Genomic DNA, 17930 nt, shown 5'->3' on the forward strand with positions numbered 1-17930 from the left:
AATAGTTCATACCGAATTAATCCAAATAAAGTTACTAATAACCTTGATTCTGTTTATACATGTCATAAAATAAGTTCATATTTAAAACAAATTTTTATATATTTTGTTAAAACTGACTACGATTTATGTTTTAGTAAATTAATAAATTAATATATTATCGAATAAATTTAAATAATGCATCATTTTATAAATTAAAAATTCCGGAAAAAATATGATTTTATTGAGTTTTATACATATTTCTCAATTCTTTTAAAATCTTATAAATTGTGAAATATTATACGAGACCTAATTTTATTTCACTCAATTATTGAATGAAAAATTGTATAAATTAAATTTGACTAAATGTTAATGATACTTTGAAGAACTGACAATAAAAAGAATGCAAGTGACAAAATTTAAAAATCGAGTTATTTCACTAAAAGTAATGTTAGTTCCAATTGCATAAAAAAGAAGGTAAATTCCTATTACGTTGAATTTAGTTGTTATGGGTACAGGTTGATGTCACTAGTAATATATGCTGTATAAAAAGAAATAAGTATCAACAACACCTGATTGTCAAATACACATATATTTCATGTTAAAATAAGTAAGTAAGTATAACACTTATAAGTAAAATCCATATACACAATATTATAAAATAATTTAACTTAAAATAACTTAATTAAATTGCTTCTATGGCTAAATTTTTATTTAAACAGATTTTATTAAATATGTCGATACAATCTAAATTTACTTAAACAATTTTAATTTAAAGTACTTTAAAAATAGCCGATTAAGTAAAACTTAAAGGAAACACAAAACTTAAATCAATATACATATTTAAATGTAATATATATATATATTCATACGACTAACAATATACTAAAAATTTTGTGTTCAATTAATTAAAAATGATCATAGAAATATACTATTTTAATTTCTTTATAATTTGGACAATTCAATTCGATACAGATAGCTATAGAACAGCGAATGAAATTGATTATGCTGCATATTTATGTGAAATAGTAAATTATATTCTATTTCAAGACGAAAACACTTCTATACAACACTTAACAGATGGTTTAACGGAAAATTCGGATTACACTCAAGACTTAGGCCTAGAAATAAATAATGAAAATTTCACTAGAATATTTAATGCCATTATTGAGTTACTTAACTGTAGGTATACAATTATTCTAGAAATTTTCCATGAAAATATTGGTTTAATAATCCAATATTGTGATAGATATTATTCAAATAAACAATTTTATGATTTTATTGATTGTAATATTACACTTAATGACGCAATTGATGATTCAAGAACTCTATTTGAAACTCTGTATAAAATCGTGAATTTCTTTAATAATTTAAATATAAATTACGTATATAAAAACTATAAAAGAAAAAAAATCATTATTGATGAACTATCCTTTATTAATGAGTACATTCAATCGAAAAGAAAATTAAGTATACTCCAGTATATCGATCAAAAGGGAAATCCTAAAGTTGAGATAGCTAATAAGGATACTGAAAATATTAAAAGTTTTCATGATGTTTTATCAACAAAAATTTCATTTACTACTATTAAAAACAATAAGTATAATACTTGGCAAAATAAATTAGAGAATGATGATGCAATAGAACATGAGAAATATTCAATTTTGCGTTTAGGTTTCATCCACGTATATAATAAACTAAAGTTATTTTATGATGAAGCATTCAAACTCGAGTATATCAATCTTGGTTTTCACATCTTATTACATCCCACAACGCCAAGGTAAAGTTTATTTTTAAGTCGAAATTCATAAATGTTGTGTAGTAATATAATTTATTAATTTTGTAGTAATATATATATATATTTCTTCTTCCTTTTCCTCGCCTAAATCCCAACTATTAAGTCTCTCCATCTCTTTTTTGTCTTCCTCTTCTTTTCCCTAAACTATATTATTAGTTGCCTCGCACAAAATACTGGCTCCATTGTTGACTTACCAGGCATATATCCAAACTGGTTTTTAGATACTGATGTCTCATTCCTTATTCTCTTATCTATTACCTTTTTCCATATTTTCATACTACAAGCTTTATGCTTCTATTATTTTCACACTCCTCTATGCCTCCTTTGCCTTTAAATATCAGCAACACAATACTATTCCTCTAATCATTTGGGATTTTTTCANCACAATACTATTCCTCTAATCATTTGGGATTTTTTCATTTTAATAAGATTTTATTTATAAGGTCCTTCAACAACCTTATGCTAACACCGCCTGATATTTTCCATACTTCTACTGGCACTTCATGTGGTCCTACTGCTTTATTCTATACCTCTTTCTCACTAATTAAATCTACCAGACCCTCGTTCCACGAGATATCCTGTAATGTCTGTTGGATTCTCCTCATTAAATTATTTTTCAAAATACTCTTTCCACCTTTTTTCACATCATCATCACTTGATATTACTCTATTATCAACACTTTTTATATACCTTACATAATGATAATTTTTAAACCTTTTCTCTCTTACTTTTGAAAGTCTATAGATTTCTTTCTCGCCTTCCTTTGTTCCTAGCCTATCATACAACTCTTAACATACCTCTTAAACTTCGACTTACTTACTGAACACTCGGTTTCTTTTTATAAGCGTTCATATTCTATCCAATCTTCTCTCATTTTGCTCTTCTACCATATTTTGAGCTGCACTTTCTTACTTTCTATTATTTTTTTAATGTTCTCATCTCACCACCAACCAACCAACCAACCAACCAAACCCAACCAGGTTTTCTTGTTTTCTGGCATTCTATTCTTACTCTAACCAACAATCTCCTTTGCAATATTCTTTATACAACTAGCAAATCTATTCCACACATCATTTATATCTCCCTAGACATTCCACACCGTTTTCTCTTTTACCGTCCTTACAAACTCTTTTTCATTTTCCATCACCGGATCTTCGATTTTTCCCCTGTGTGTCTTCTATTTTTGTTTATTCTCTTTCCGGTACACCACAACTCCATTACCATCAGTCTATGTTGTGTAGTAACACTCTCGCCTGGTATAACTTTACAATCTTTTACTCGCTTTACGCTCTCTCTCTCTCTTCCACATAAAATAATCAATCTGTGATCTATTGATACCACTCTTATAAGTTATATAATGTTCTTCCCTCTTTCTAAAATAAGTATTAACCACAGCAAGATCAAACGATACTGCGGAATCCAGAATTCTTTCTCTAGCTTCATTCTTCCCACTAAAATCATGCCCTTCATGTACTCTTTCATATCCTCTCCTCTCATTACCTACATGTCTATTTATATCTCCACCTATCACCGCATCCTCATTGCCAGGTACCCCTTGCATCAACTCATCCATCTCTCTCCAAAACACTTCTTTGTCTATTTCATCACGTCCTACTTGTGGTGCATAGGCACTTATTACATTCAGCACTTTTTCCTCGAATATCAATTTCACGACTATAATCCTGTCACTTTTCCTAGCTACTTCTACTAATTTACTTTTCATTTTCTCATCCATTATTATCCCTACACTATTCTTTGTACTATACTTCCTTGAGTATATTATTTTATAACCCTCACCTATTTCTCTTGTTTTCTCTCCTTTCCACTTCGTTTTCTGCACACAACAAATGTTAACTTCTCTTCTTCAATACTTCTACCACTTAATGTTCCAACATTTCAAGAACCTATCTTACTATGTATATATCTTTCTACCTATACACGAGTCCAGCCTAGAATTAAGTGTTGATGTCCCTACGCCATTGACATTACAAGCGTTGGGTAGACCTGTACACATGACTGGTGAAACAGCTACCGCACAAGTTGTTCGGCTGGTATCAAACACTTTATTCCTGAAGTCTTCTTCGTTTTTAACTACTTTATTTCCTATCAGCTATTGTCCCTGTGAACATCTGAGATGGGCACAATCAGCCTAAGTTTTGTTCAGGACTCCTCATACTTTTGACAAAAATTTTATGCCGGCTGTCGATATAACACAACCTCATTAGTCATCTCTTACGACAGCCAGGGGCCGTGGAAATTTTCTTATTCCCTATCTAATAGGGAGATTTATAGTTATGTAAACTATTAGTATATTATTTTATATGAATCAATCATTAATCAGAGTGTCCCATAAGTTACTGACATATTTCATAACTTATGACCTTGTGTCTATTGTGTTTTCTTTATAAATTATAACAACTATTGTTATATCATTGTAAGTTCGTTTGATAACGTTTATTTACCAATTGTGCCTGTATTACATTAGCATCAGCTTCACTCATAATATGGAGATGGCTATGTAGTAATAGTATACAACGTGGTCAAATTTAAGAACGTTTTGACACGCTATTATAGTTATTTATTTATTTTGATATAGGAACATTGATGCAATTGACATTTTAACTTTATATATAAATATTCATAGATTTTATTCCAANGCAGTAATAGTATACAACGTGGTCAAATTTAAGAACGTTTTGACACGCTATTATAGTTATTTATTTATTTATTTTGATATAGGAACATTGATGCAATTGACATTTTAACTTTATATATAAATATTCATAGATTTTATTCCAATAAATAAATAACAAATCTTTATTTTGTATTTTATGTACTCATAGACTCATATCACCAATACATGATGACTCATCTGAAGATCTCGGAATCTGTGTTATAAATACACTATTTAACGAAGTTAAGTGGCAATCGTTAGTTGATACGAAAATTCAAGTGAATCATCGAATTAAAGATTTAAATGAAATACAGCATGATGAGGACAATGTAATCAATTTCTTTAAAATGAAACAAGAAGTTGCTCACATTTTGAAGTGCAGGTATAGCGCATTATTAAAAACCATTGCTGTCTCATTAGCAGCTATACAACACTTATGCCAGTATGAAGTGAATAATTTAAATCAGAATAATTTGATTACTTGTTTAAACGTATTACGAGACACAATACCATCTGTTACAACTATGTTAAATTCTTTATTCGCAATTTTTGCCTTGTTAAAAAAAGCATCCATTGGGGATTATAAAATAGCATCTCCATCATGTTTAAAAAAAGTTGTAGACATTGCATCAGAATGTAATTATATTTTTTTGAAAGCCCAAAATACTTCTCTAATAGATGAGATTAATGCATTAAATGGAATAACATTTTTGGAAAATATTCGAAAAGATCAACTTTGTATAACCCAATTATTTTCAGATACCAAAATCAATCAATTTCTTAAAAACAATTGTGTTTTTGACAAACCAATGTTAAATAAATTTGAATTGATAAAATATTATGGAATTCATCATGATTTAGCATATCATAAAATAAGCTCACATTTAAAGCAATTTTGTATAGATTTTGTTAAAACTGACTACGATTTATTTTTTAGTAAATTAATAAAGCAATATATTCTTTAATAAAATAAAACAATGCATCATTTTATATTTTAAAAATTCCCGAAAAAATATGATTCTAATTAGCTTTATAAATATTTTTTAATTATTTTAAATTCCTATAAATTGTAAAATTTCCAGTAAAATTATGAAATATTATACGAGACTTATTTTTATCTCACTCAATTATTTAATAAATAATTGTATTAAAATGTATATTAGATTCTTAATAAAAGCACAAATTTCTATATATTTAATGATACAAATTTTGATATTTTTAAAGATGCAATGAATAAATCTAAATGGTATTTAACGATTTCTATAACTTTTCCAAGTTAACTTTTGATAATATTCTGTCAATACTGAATCTTTTATATACATTTTAAATTATAGCTTATACAATATAATACATATTCAAAATGAAAATTGACCCTGTGATCTGTGTACACTCCATATACTCCTTTATTTTCCTACTTTCAATCTCATTTTATCACTTTATAGTCACAGGAGAGCGTATATTTTGCTTATCAGTAAAGCAATTTCTGGACACATTTAAAATTTTGATAACATGTATTATTTTAGTGACTCCCTTTGTAAACATCCAAAGATAATATTTCTTTAAATAATTAACTAACCCTATGTTAATTTAACCCTATATAATTTCTAAAATATTTTATATTAATTATAAGAAAAGTACAATGTCACAAAAATTGTATTATTTACCAAATTGATATCATAAAAATACTTTGTAATTTAAATATATATTTTCATATAATAGTTATCTTAGTTATGATTACCGTGTAATTAATTATAAAATGATAGTAATAAAACAGTCTAAAAAGGCAGTACGGCATTCGAAATTACCGAAAAAAAATAGAGATGGGGACTACTAACTATATAAAATAAAAAGGCTAAAAGTATCACCCAGTTAGTGCAGTAGCCTTTGGGTAGAACAGAATAGCGTAGAACAGCATAGAACATAGTAGTGGAGTTAGTCACTTAACTAATTAGCACAATATGGTGGAAAAAGAGTAAGAAATAATCTCGACTGCCGTACGTTTCCTGACACAAATCTTACTTTGGTGTTCAAATTATTTCTTTATAATAATAATCTATTTTAAGAATTTAAATAATAACAACAAAAGGTGAGTCAATTTTATTAATCCTTATAAATACATTTTTATGGCTAATTTATTTTAATAACCTTATTATTTTTTAAACCCTCGAACCATGACTCCGATAAAATATTATAGTACGTAGTAATTTATTCGTGCTCTATCGCAATAGAGCTCCTTTCTTAAAATATTATTTTTTTTTTCTTTTATCTCTTTTATTATATTTTTAAGTACTACACATCGTCTTAGCAACTAACTAAGGTTTTGAATTTTTCAATAAAAATCTGAAAAATTTTCTAAAAAAACAGAGGTATTAAACATTTTCTTACATATTCTACGGTGAAGGAGTGCATAATCGAATGTTTTAATCGCACGCTCACAGATTTCGTATGAAAAAAAATTTATCACTTCGAAATTTTACCGATTATTGTAGCTAATTGGATTTTTATGACATTGCTGTCATAGTCACGGATTCTTTATTATCAATTATGACTATCAATAGATATACTTTCTGTATTGTCAGTTAGTGTATTTATAAACTCACAACAATGTGCCTTACTACCATAGATAATAACAATACTGTGTACATGCGAATAATGATGTCATAAAAAACCAATTAGCTACCTGTATTTGTAATACCTTGTGTAATATTTATGTATATTAAATAAAAAATTTGAAACTTATCGTAACCTATTTTAAGATGACTTCGTTAAGATGACCCACAAACAGACATCATCAATTTTCTTTTTTTACATATAGTAAGCGATATAAGCTTTAGTGTAACATACCTTTAAAAGACGCAGTTTTTTTCAGAAAATTTTTAAAAGTTTAACTATTGTGCAAAAGTTGTTATTATGAATAATTTCCTGTAGGCAGTTGAATGGTCCGATTTTCAAAAAACCAAATAAAAGGGAAATACCTAAGGTAATTATATAATTATTTAATTATTTTTACTTTACAATTATTTATTTTTCAAACAATTAATACAGTTTTAAACAAAAAAAGTTTAAAATTAAAGATTATATTTTTTTTGGTTATTTCGCCAATTTACCTAGAATGAGGAAATTTTTTCAAAATTTGGAGAGTAATGTATTCAACGTATTACTATATTTTGACGTACTGTTGAAATGTTGGGTATATGCCTTAAGTAAGCGACTAGTTTTAGACAGTTAGACTTAACTTGCAAGACATTGGGACACCCTAAAATAATACTCCTAGAATAGCTACTAAAAAACTAAATTATACAAAAGTATTAAAAAATGTTTAAACGTAACTAATGGTTTCTGAAAGCTTACCACATTATGGATTAATAAACAAAAAATATAAAGTGATTTACTAAGCAACAATATAGGCAAAGCCTATAATAAAATTAAAAAAATCCAGCAACATAGTTAAAAATAATCATGGCAAAATTCTGTTTGAATATGAAAAGGTAATAGAGAGGTGGAAAATTTATTTGAAAAAATTATATAAGGGAAAAGAGGAGATTGAAAATTAAGAGGAATATATATAAAATGTAATAGATGTAAATGAAGATAGAAAAGGACTCAAAATATTAGTAAGCGAATTCTAGAAATCTCTAGGAGAACAGAGTGACAAAAAAGCAACAGGAATTGACAGTATCCCGGTTGAACTACTGAAAAATATAATGTAAAAGATAAAATATCAATTTTTTAAAATCATTAAATAATAGCTACAATAATGAAATAACAGTTTCGAAAAAAAGTAATGTAACGGAATATGGAAACTATAGAACTATAGCGCTCTTTTCTTACACTTAAAAAATACTTCTAAACATTTTCAAGAACAGGTTGAGAGAGACATATAACAAAATATATCAAAAAATCAGTTTGGATTTAGAGAAAAGGTGAGAAACATGATAGACATGATGAAAACTGAGACCAATGTAGTGAAAATAAATGGCCAACATATACACACTATTGTATATGCGTATTGTATTACGGATGACATTGTTATTTTAGCAGAGTCTGAACATGGCATGATATAAATAATATACCGAAAATTCCATAAAAAAAAAAGAATGCTTATATGTAAAAAGCATTCAGAGCTAAATCGTAATATACAAATAATCAATACACGATTACAACAGAAATGAGACTTTTGCTACCTTGGAAGTGTCATATTCGTCCAATAATAAATCAACTCCAGACATCAGAAGAAGAATGGCATTGGCAAAATAAACATTCCAAAACAAGAATCAGCTTTTCATCAATAAACATCTGAGTATTGGTATACGTATAAGATTCGTTAAAAAATTTGTCTGGAGTATGCTTTCGTATGGCAGTTAAACATTGGCAAATGACAAGAAAGACAAAAGCAAATTAGAAGCAATAGAATTATGGATAAGTAGAACATTACAAAGACAAAATGGATAGACAAGAAAAGAAATGAGCAAGTGTTATAAAAAGTACGAGAAGAAAAACAGCTGATGAAGGTGATTGAATAAAGAAAAATAAAATTAATCGGACACATAATCCGACACAAACTTTATAATCAACATTTTCAAAGGATAAATAACTAAGAAGAAACCAATATAAAATAGAAAATACTTAAATATAAAAATTATTTAACAATGTCCTAATTTCTTTATAATCAAGAAGTTAAAGGACGTTATTCTAAGATAATTGTTCGCGTAAATGAAAAAAAAAATTCTAGTACACCATGAGCGTTTAAAAATTTTTTCAAAAACGCTCATTGCCGCAAACGTCTTTTGATATAAAACCTGAAATTTATACCAGGTCTGCCCAGAGACAATCCAAAGGTACCTTGAAATCTGTAGATCTTTGACCGAGTTATGAGCTTTTTTTCAAGTCAAGGCTAATAATATTTATGTGATATGTCTTTGGTTTGTGCATGTTAAATTTGTTTAAATTATATATATATATATATATATATATTATATATATTATTAATTAAATTTATAGCTATTACATAAATTTATAATATAAATGTAATTATTTATTTCTATAAATAAATAAAATAAAATTATAATATTAGATATATGTAACACTTTATTTTCGAAATTCAAAGTATCTTTTTTTAAAGTACATTAATTAATTTAATTTATAATCTATACAATTGTGAATTTATTTTTTAGAGTTCGTGTAATCATAGTAATGATAAATAGCTTACATTGAAATGCCGGGTTAAAGACTAAATAGGAATATTTTGAAAAAAATGCATTAGAAGACGTTTTGTGCAAATCAATAAAATTTATTCATTAGAATTATAAAAAGGGATATACTAACTTTAATGCCAATANACGATATAAAGAAAAATTACTAAAGAAAATAAGAGAGTTAAGTTGAGCACATAAATGTAATCGTAAAAAAATAAAAGACAAGAGTGAATCTTTCACGGTTGTCAAAGGGCAGCAGGTCCTAGAGGGTTCTTAGATCTATTATATTAGATTATAGTAATAAACTTTAATATGACAATAAAAGTTATTTAATTTAAAAAAAAAGTGTCCTTTAAAATACGGTGCAAGAAGTGATTTGTATGGTATTAGTGTTTGTATAAGATATGTAAACTAATCAAGTATATTGCCAATTTTTATGTGAAACTGAATGAGCTCATTAATTGCTTAGTCGGTAAGGATTATGTAAACAAAAATTAAATAATTACACACCTCAGAGTTGTCAGTATAACTTTGTTAGCGTAGTTGAAATGTATTTATTTTATTAATTAATAGAAGAGAATATTACAAGGTGAAGTCGGACAACAGACAGAATTATTGAGGAAAGAAGGAGAGAAGCTAACCAAATGGATAAGATACTTAATTTTAAAAAATCTGATTCACAGACAAATTATCCGAAGACTGGAAAACTGTAATTGTATTCCCCCTATACACAAAAATAGTCTTTAAGATTGTAAGAGTTATAGAGATATTCTGTTATTAAATGAGAAACATAAAATACTATTCAATTGTATATTATAGATGATAAAGGAAAAGCAAAACAATTAATTGGAAACATTCAAGTTGAATTCAAGATTATAACGTCAACAGTTTACCAAATATTTATACTTAGGGAGCTATTCCAAAAAAGTTAAAAAGTAGAGAAAAGTTAAGTCTTTAAAGACACAGTATGAAAAATACGCTAGAGTACGTAGGGAATAATCTTAAAGAGAAAACTTGATAAATGAGGTTGTAAATTGAGAATAAGAGACAAGATAGTGAATGAGTAACTGACTGGAAAAACAGGGTCTACAGCCCTTATATAATGTACCACGAATGTCATAAACGGGAAATGTACGTCTTGAGTGTGTCATACTTTTTTATAGACACATTCAATCATCATTCTGTATTTCAATAAACGTAAAAGAGTTATTATAATCAATTTTCCTTTTTTAATACTTTTGTAGTACCTCGAAGACGGTAAGAAAGACAATGACTCAAGACTATTTTATAGTCGCCAAAAGTCAGAATTAAATGAGTAATAGTTTTAGTGTATTCTTTTCTGTGATCTGAGAAATAGAAAAGGTATTAATTTTTTAATATCTCAGAGGAGAATATTACAAATCATAAATAAAATAAAAATTGAACATACATCATCACTACTTGTATAACTGGCTGTAGAATAACTTAAAAATAATCATTTATAAATAATTTGACTTAAACACTTAATAATTTTTTATGAGACTAAAAATTTTAATAATAAATGGAGTTTTTCAAAATCCAAATTTATTTAAACAGTTGCAATTTAAATCACAGCTATACAAAAACAAGATTACGTCATTAAAATTTAATTCCTTTAATATTTGTCAGTCAATCACCAATTGTGTTTTGAGATTTGGATTCATCAATAAAATAATAGTTTTCTATAAAGCTACAAACTTTTTATTTCAAATTTTGAATATACACATTTTATAATACTTAAATGTTAGAAAATGTTCCAAATAAGAAAATGACTCGATAAAAATAAGATCAATGATATCATGGTGCAAAAAAAATTATTCTTTTTTAAAATATTTTATTTATTAATACTAAATTTTTATGGTTATTAATCATACAAATATTAATAATTGAACATGGCTTATAACTAATTAAATATCACTATATGATATTTCTGCTTAAATTTTAAAATATATGCGGAGTTATATATTTATCTATAAAATATATCAATCTAATATAATTTTACTTTAACATTTTAAATTAAAGCACACCTATACAAATAGTCAATAAAATAAAAGAGAATACTAATCAATATAACTCATTGTATATATAAGATATATATTCATCCACCTAATAAGTTAATAAAAATTTTGTTTTCTACGTTTTCAATTAATAATAAAATGATCATAAAAATATATTATTTCATTTTTTTTTTATTTTGGACAATTCAATTCGATACAACTAGCTGTAGACCAGCAAATTCAAGAGATTATTTTGAATATTTATGTGAAATAGTAAATTATATTCTATTTCAAGACAAAAACACTTCTATACAACACTTAACAGATGGTTTAACGGAAAATTCGGATTACACTCAAGACTTAGGCCTAGAAATAAATAATGAAAATTTCACTAGAATATTTAATGCCATTATTGAGTTACTTAACTGTAGGTATACAATTATTCTAGAAATTTTCCATGAAAATATTGGTTTAATAATCCAATATTGTGATAGATATTATTCAAATAAACAATTTTATGATTTTATTGATTGTAATATTACACTTAATGACGCAATTGATGATTCAAGAACTCTATTTGAAACTCTTAACAATGTCATACAATTCTTTAGTAGTTTAAATATAAGGCTTGCGTTTAAAACGTATAAAAGACCACAAATAATTAATGATAAATTTTCTATTATTAATAAGTACATTCAATCAAAAAGAAAATTGAACATATTTCAGTATATCGATGCAAACGCTAATCTTCAAGTTGAGATAGCTATTAAGGATTTTGAAAATATTAAAAGTTTTCATGATTTATTATCAAAAAAAAATTCATTTACTTCTATTAAAAACTATAAATACAATACTTTTCAAGATAAATTAAAAATTGATGATGCAATGGAGCACGATAACTGTTTAATTTTGTGTTTAGATTATGTCCAGGTATGTAATAAACTCAAGGTGTTTTATGATGAAGCATTCAAAGTCGAATACATCAATTTTGGTTTTGATTTTTTACTACATCCCACAACACCCAGGTAAAGTTTATTTAGTCAAAATTCATAAATAAATTTATTATATTTATAGAAAGCTTTTTTGGCACATTAATCAATGTTTTTACAGACTGATTTTCTTATCATATCCCACTTAATAATTTACAGTATAAAAACCGAGTGGCTTATCATAAACCACTCGATTATTCTAAAAATTAAGTATATTATGCGTTTAATTAACAATTCTACCATAAACGGTATATTTAAGGATTGCCATTGGTTTACTTTGGAGCGTTATAACCGTTTATTAAACATTGATGTACCTACCATATTTACTTACAGCTTATTTTACTAATATAAATATTTTAAAACGTATACATATTTTAAACGTTGAATAAACTTAACTTATCAACACATAATATTCATTTAATCTACTTTTAATTTACAATTAAAAAAATGTATTTTGTACTTTCTTTCCACTTCTTTCAACTATATATATTTGTTTGAACGCAACACCTGGTGATAATGTGCGGTTTCATTAACGTTCGATCCTATGTTTTTATAATTATGCAAGAGAAAGAATTAGGGGTGGACTGTTATAAATGTATTTAAAGAATATATAACAATTAACTGTATTTAAAATATAAACCAAAATATTATATATATATATATATATATCAATGTGGGTAGGGGTAAACTTAATGCTAATGCAACAATTCGTTAAATAAAACAAAAATAAGATTAAAAATAAGACAATACAGTATGATTAATAACTACTTATCGATACTAATGATGATGGCTGGTTGATGTGAATGGAAGGCGTATAAAGTCATTGGCATGACAATCGAACCAGGCAAAATGTACTGTCACGAACAGTACTTCAGTGTACGGATGTAATTCACAATGAGCGTATCCCAAGGGCGATAAACAATAATGTACAAAGGTGCGACGATCATAAGGGCGATATATCAGCGTTTTTTAACGACTACATGCTCGCAAGCACCGTAGAGCCATATAACAAGACGAGCAAGGATAGCGGTGAAAACGCAAAAATCACAAGAATTCACATTGGAATCGAATCGATCTCGATGAAAACATTGGTATCCGTCAATTGCATACGTAACCTTGTGGACCTAATCACGACGTTTCTAGCTCTTCTCCGCTTAGCTGCCTGACGTGACGAAACAGATACCTCGTTTACATCTGTGTGACGAAACAGATGTAAACGAGGTAGCTTTAATAAAAAATAAAAGAAATTCTTTATTTATTGAAATAATAAAATAAATCTAAACTAAATCTAGAATATAATTATGAATAAATAGTAACAATTAGTTTCGGCTATAAGCCATCTTCAGGTTAATGTATAAATAATAAAAAACTTAAAAACAAACACAGAAATAAACGTAATTAAAAAAATAAAAAAAACGTACAGTAAATATTGACACAGTACAATTAGGAATTAGATTTTTTTTATTATGTTAAAATTTAAGAGATATAAAAATGTATTAAAATAAAAAAGTTAATAATTCACATACCTTGTACAGAAGATGTATGAGTTTGCTGGATGATGATTTTATTGGGGCGTGTAAAATATTAAAATTTATAAAATAATTAATTTTTAATTTTCAAAAAGACAACTGTACGATAATGTTAATTAAATACGTATGTACATGACACGGAGTGTTGAAACGGTTATATAGTAAAGAATAAAATGTGTAAGCGTGAAAAACGACCAGCATTGTCATTTTTCTCATAAAATGCATACGATACCTTTGATATTAACAATATGCTTACTTAAAAGTCCTTAAGCTTAATTCTTAGTATTACCCTACTAATGTTGTAAAAAAAATGTTGTTTTTTTTTTTGTTACATAAATTTGTTGATTTATAAACTATGAATTACTTATAATGTATAGGAGTGTTGACTATTTTTTTAAATGGTAACATACATTTTGAACTAGCTTACAAAATAGAAACTAAGAAAACGACTGGCCGATAACAACTTTTTGATCAGTACATTGGGTATTATTATTATTTTTATATCTAGGCAAAAAGAAAAATATCACCAAGAAATGACTAATGATAAAAATAAAAGCACCGACACCTTACTTCTAGTTATTACTTAAAATTATTAATAGCTTTTGATAACTAGTTCAACATTTGTTATCCATGAGTCATTTTCTTAATTAAATTATATCCTATTTCATAAGCTAGTTAAANTAATTAAATTATATCCTATTTCATAAGCTAGTTAAATATGTATATTACCTCTTCTTAAAAAAAATATTGAAACCCCATTAAATTATGAGGTATGGTTCTAAAAATTAATTATTAGCTAATAAATCAATGTAAGGTCAAATACAATGTAGGTTCTACATCTTTAATAAACAAACAATTCTACAACTCTTCAATTTATATTACTGTATAACTGACTAGCATTTTCTCGAAAGCGTTCCATATAACTTGACATCTTGAGAACATGCACTTTCTAGATTCACTGTAATTTACATTTTTAATGAACTAAAACTATTAATTATTTGGGAATGATCTATTAAACGGAGTCATGTTCAACCAAAGATATATACTAATACTAAAAGGCCATCTGCCATATTCACCTTACAACTAGTTGAACACGACACCGTATGGAATTTATGCACCATCGCTAAATGAACATTACGAATATTTGGCTTTATTATTATGTATTAATTACTTTTAAACATAATTGATTTTACAATTTTGTACAACACTAGTAGGTATTTAAAAATAAATAATTTGTGTTAATACTTTTACACAATCAACTTTATAAATTATAATCTTCAATTTTAACCGCTATTTTTTATATTATTGAAAGTTCGTTTGGTAACGATTATTTACCAATTTTGCTATATTATACATGGCGCTAACTTCACTGATAACTCAATGATGACTACAACATGGTCGAATTTTAGAACTACAGGACACGCTATTATTGCTACTTTATATATATATATATAGAAATATTGGTACAATTGACAAATTACCTTTTGGAAATATCCATAGATTTTATTCCAATAAATCATTAACTCTTTATTTTGAATTTTTTGTGTCCATAGACTCGTATCACCACTATATGATGACTCATCTGAATATCTCGCAGTCAATGTTATAAATACACTATTTAACGTGGATAATGGGCAATCGTTCATTAATACGAAAATTTGTGTGAACNACTTTATATATATATATATAGAAATATTGGTACAATTGACAAATTACCTTTTGGAAATATCCATAGATTTTATTCCAATAAATCATTAACTCTTTATTTTGAATTTTTTGTGTCCATAGACTCGTATCACCACTATATGATGACTCATCTGAATATCTCGCAGTCAATGTTATAAATACACTATTTAACGTGGATAATAGGCAATCGTTAATTAATACGAAAATTTGTGTGAACAATCGAGTTAAAGATTTAAATGAAATACAGCATGATGAAGACAATCTAACCAATTTCTTTCAAATAAAGCAAGAAGTTGCACACTTATTTAAATGTAGGTATAGTGCATTTTTAAAAACCATTGCTGTCTCATTTTCTGCTATACAACATTTATGTCAGTCTGAAGAGGATAATGTACGTTATGATAATTTAGTTGCTTGTGTAAATTCATTGAAAAGTACATTTTCATCAGTTACAACTATGATCACTCGTTTATTAGCAATTTTGGCCTTGTTAAAAAAAGCGTCCATTGGGGATTATATGGCAAAATCGCATTCATGTTTTAAAAAAGTAGTAGAAATTGCATTAGAATTTAATTATATTTTGAAACCCCAAAATACTTCTCTAATTGCTGAGACTAATACATCAAATGCAATGGAATTTTTGGTAAACATTCGAAAAAATCAACTACGTATAACCCATTTATTTTCTGATTTCAAAATTAATCAGTTTCTTAAAAACGACTGTGTTATTGACAAACCATTGTTAAATAAATTTGAATTAATAGATTCATATCAATTTGGTCTATATTTATATAACAATTTAAGTTCAGATTTAATACAAATTTGTGAAAATTTTATTAAAACTGATTATGATTTATGTTTCAGTAAATTAGTAAAACAATATATTATGAAATAAAATTTAAAAATGTATCGTTTTATATCTAAAATATACGATTTTTATTAATATTTAATACTTTTAAATTGTTAAATATACTTACCCATTATAAATAATTAAACGAGTCTCATTTTTATTTCAATCATCGATTAAATAAAAAAATTTTAAATTAAGTACACGTGTTCAATCGAAAATATGATATATAAGAATTAAAAATTGTTAAAATATATAACATTAAAAATGTAACGTAAAACTGCGCCGATTTTATATAGTATAATTATAACCAATTGACAAGATTTTCATTGTTAAATGCCCTTTTATAAAAGTAGTTTATCGATCTCTGATAAAATTCTTAAAATATTTTTTTGGATTTAATTGATCAATGTGATAGAATCTTTCACGTGAAAGTTTTATGGAATACGTAAGAGGTTTGTTAAGAGTTTGGTGTAAGAAATAATGTTATTTTTTTATTATATCCACGGGAACGCTGTTTCAGTGGTGTATCTTTATTGATTAAATGTATTAGATATTTCATGTATTAAAATGTATTACTACATCGTCACGACTGACTACAATAATAATATAAGTTCACATAAATTTTTAAAAGTTTTAAAAGTTTTATAATCACCATAATAGATTAAGGCGTATAATATAATTAACGAAAAACATCAAAATAACACAAACTGATTAGACATACTAAAATTTTTATATAGTCTCCACAGTATTCGCTTGTGAGAAAGATACGATCAAATATTTTCTTGGAAAACGTACCACTCGTCCAAAACAAGGAGTTTTTTTTCTGTGATTGTTTTTGGTGCTGACTGTTGATTGCTTGTTGACTTGTTGACCAAGTTTAATTAATTTCAAGTTTGAAATTTTTGTTACTCCGTGATTCTTTTTTATAAAGTCCTTTGTAAATTAGCTCTAAATTTTATTATTATGTCCTTTCTTAAAAAAAAATGGGTGTATAATTTTAGCTTTGATGCAAAGCTGAGAAGGTATTAATTTTACTATGATTTATGTTTTTTCTTATTTTATTTTTTTGTATGGCTTTTACCAATCATTCCCAGCTCTCACTGTACCGATTTTCATGAACAATATGTCAAACGATCACAAATTGTGTCTACTTTTGAAAATTAAAAAAAATTCTCTCGTTCTCCATAAATGAGCGAAATCACCATTTTTTTTTTTTTT

The 17930-nt window shown here is 26.5% G+C and overlaps 1 protein-coding gene across 4 annotated transcripts; it reads left to right on the top strand.

Annotated features, from left to right (window-relative positions):
• Positions 1–839: 839 nt before the first annotated feature.
• Positions 840–16787, top strand: LOC126899405 (uncharacterized). 4 transcript variants are annotated; one of them, XM_050674343.1, is made up of 3 exons: positions 840–1158; positions 12578–12683; positions 15965–16787. In XM_050674343.1, exons 1-3 carry the CDS (start codon positions 891–893, stop codon positions 16755–16757), a joined length of 1167 nt encoding a protein of 388 aa, XP_050530300.1. In that variant the 5' UTR covers positions 840–890; the 3' UTR covers positions 16758–16787. The 4 variants fall into 4 exon arrangements, with proteins under 4 accessions (XP_050530300.1, XP_050530297.1, XP_050530299.1 ...); XM_050674342.1 differs by lacking the exon at positions 840–1158 and adding an exon at positions 11767–12085; XM_050674340.1 differs by lacking the exons at positions 12578–12683; positions 15965–16787 and adding an exon at positions 4618–5553 and having other exon boundaries at positions 840–1756.
• The last annotated feature ends 1143 nt before the right edge of the window (positions 16788–17930 follow it).

Source organism: Daktulosphaira vitifoliae, unplaced genomic scaffold, assembly GCF_025091365.1.
Source record: "Daktulosphaira vitifoliae isolate Bord-2020 unplaced genomic scaffold, ASM2509136v1 Scaffold_2, whole genome shotgun sequence".
Taxonomy (NCBI): Eukaryota; Metazoa; Arthropoda; class Insecta; order Hemiptera; family Phylloxeridae; genus Daktulosphaira; species Daktulosphaira vitifoliae.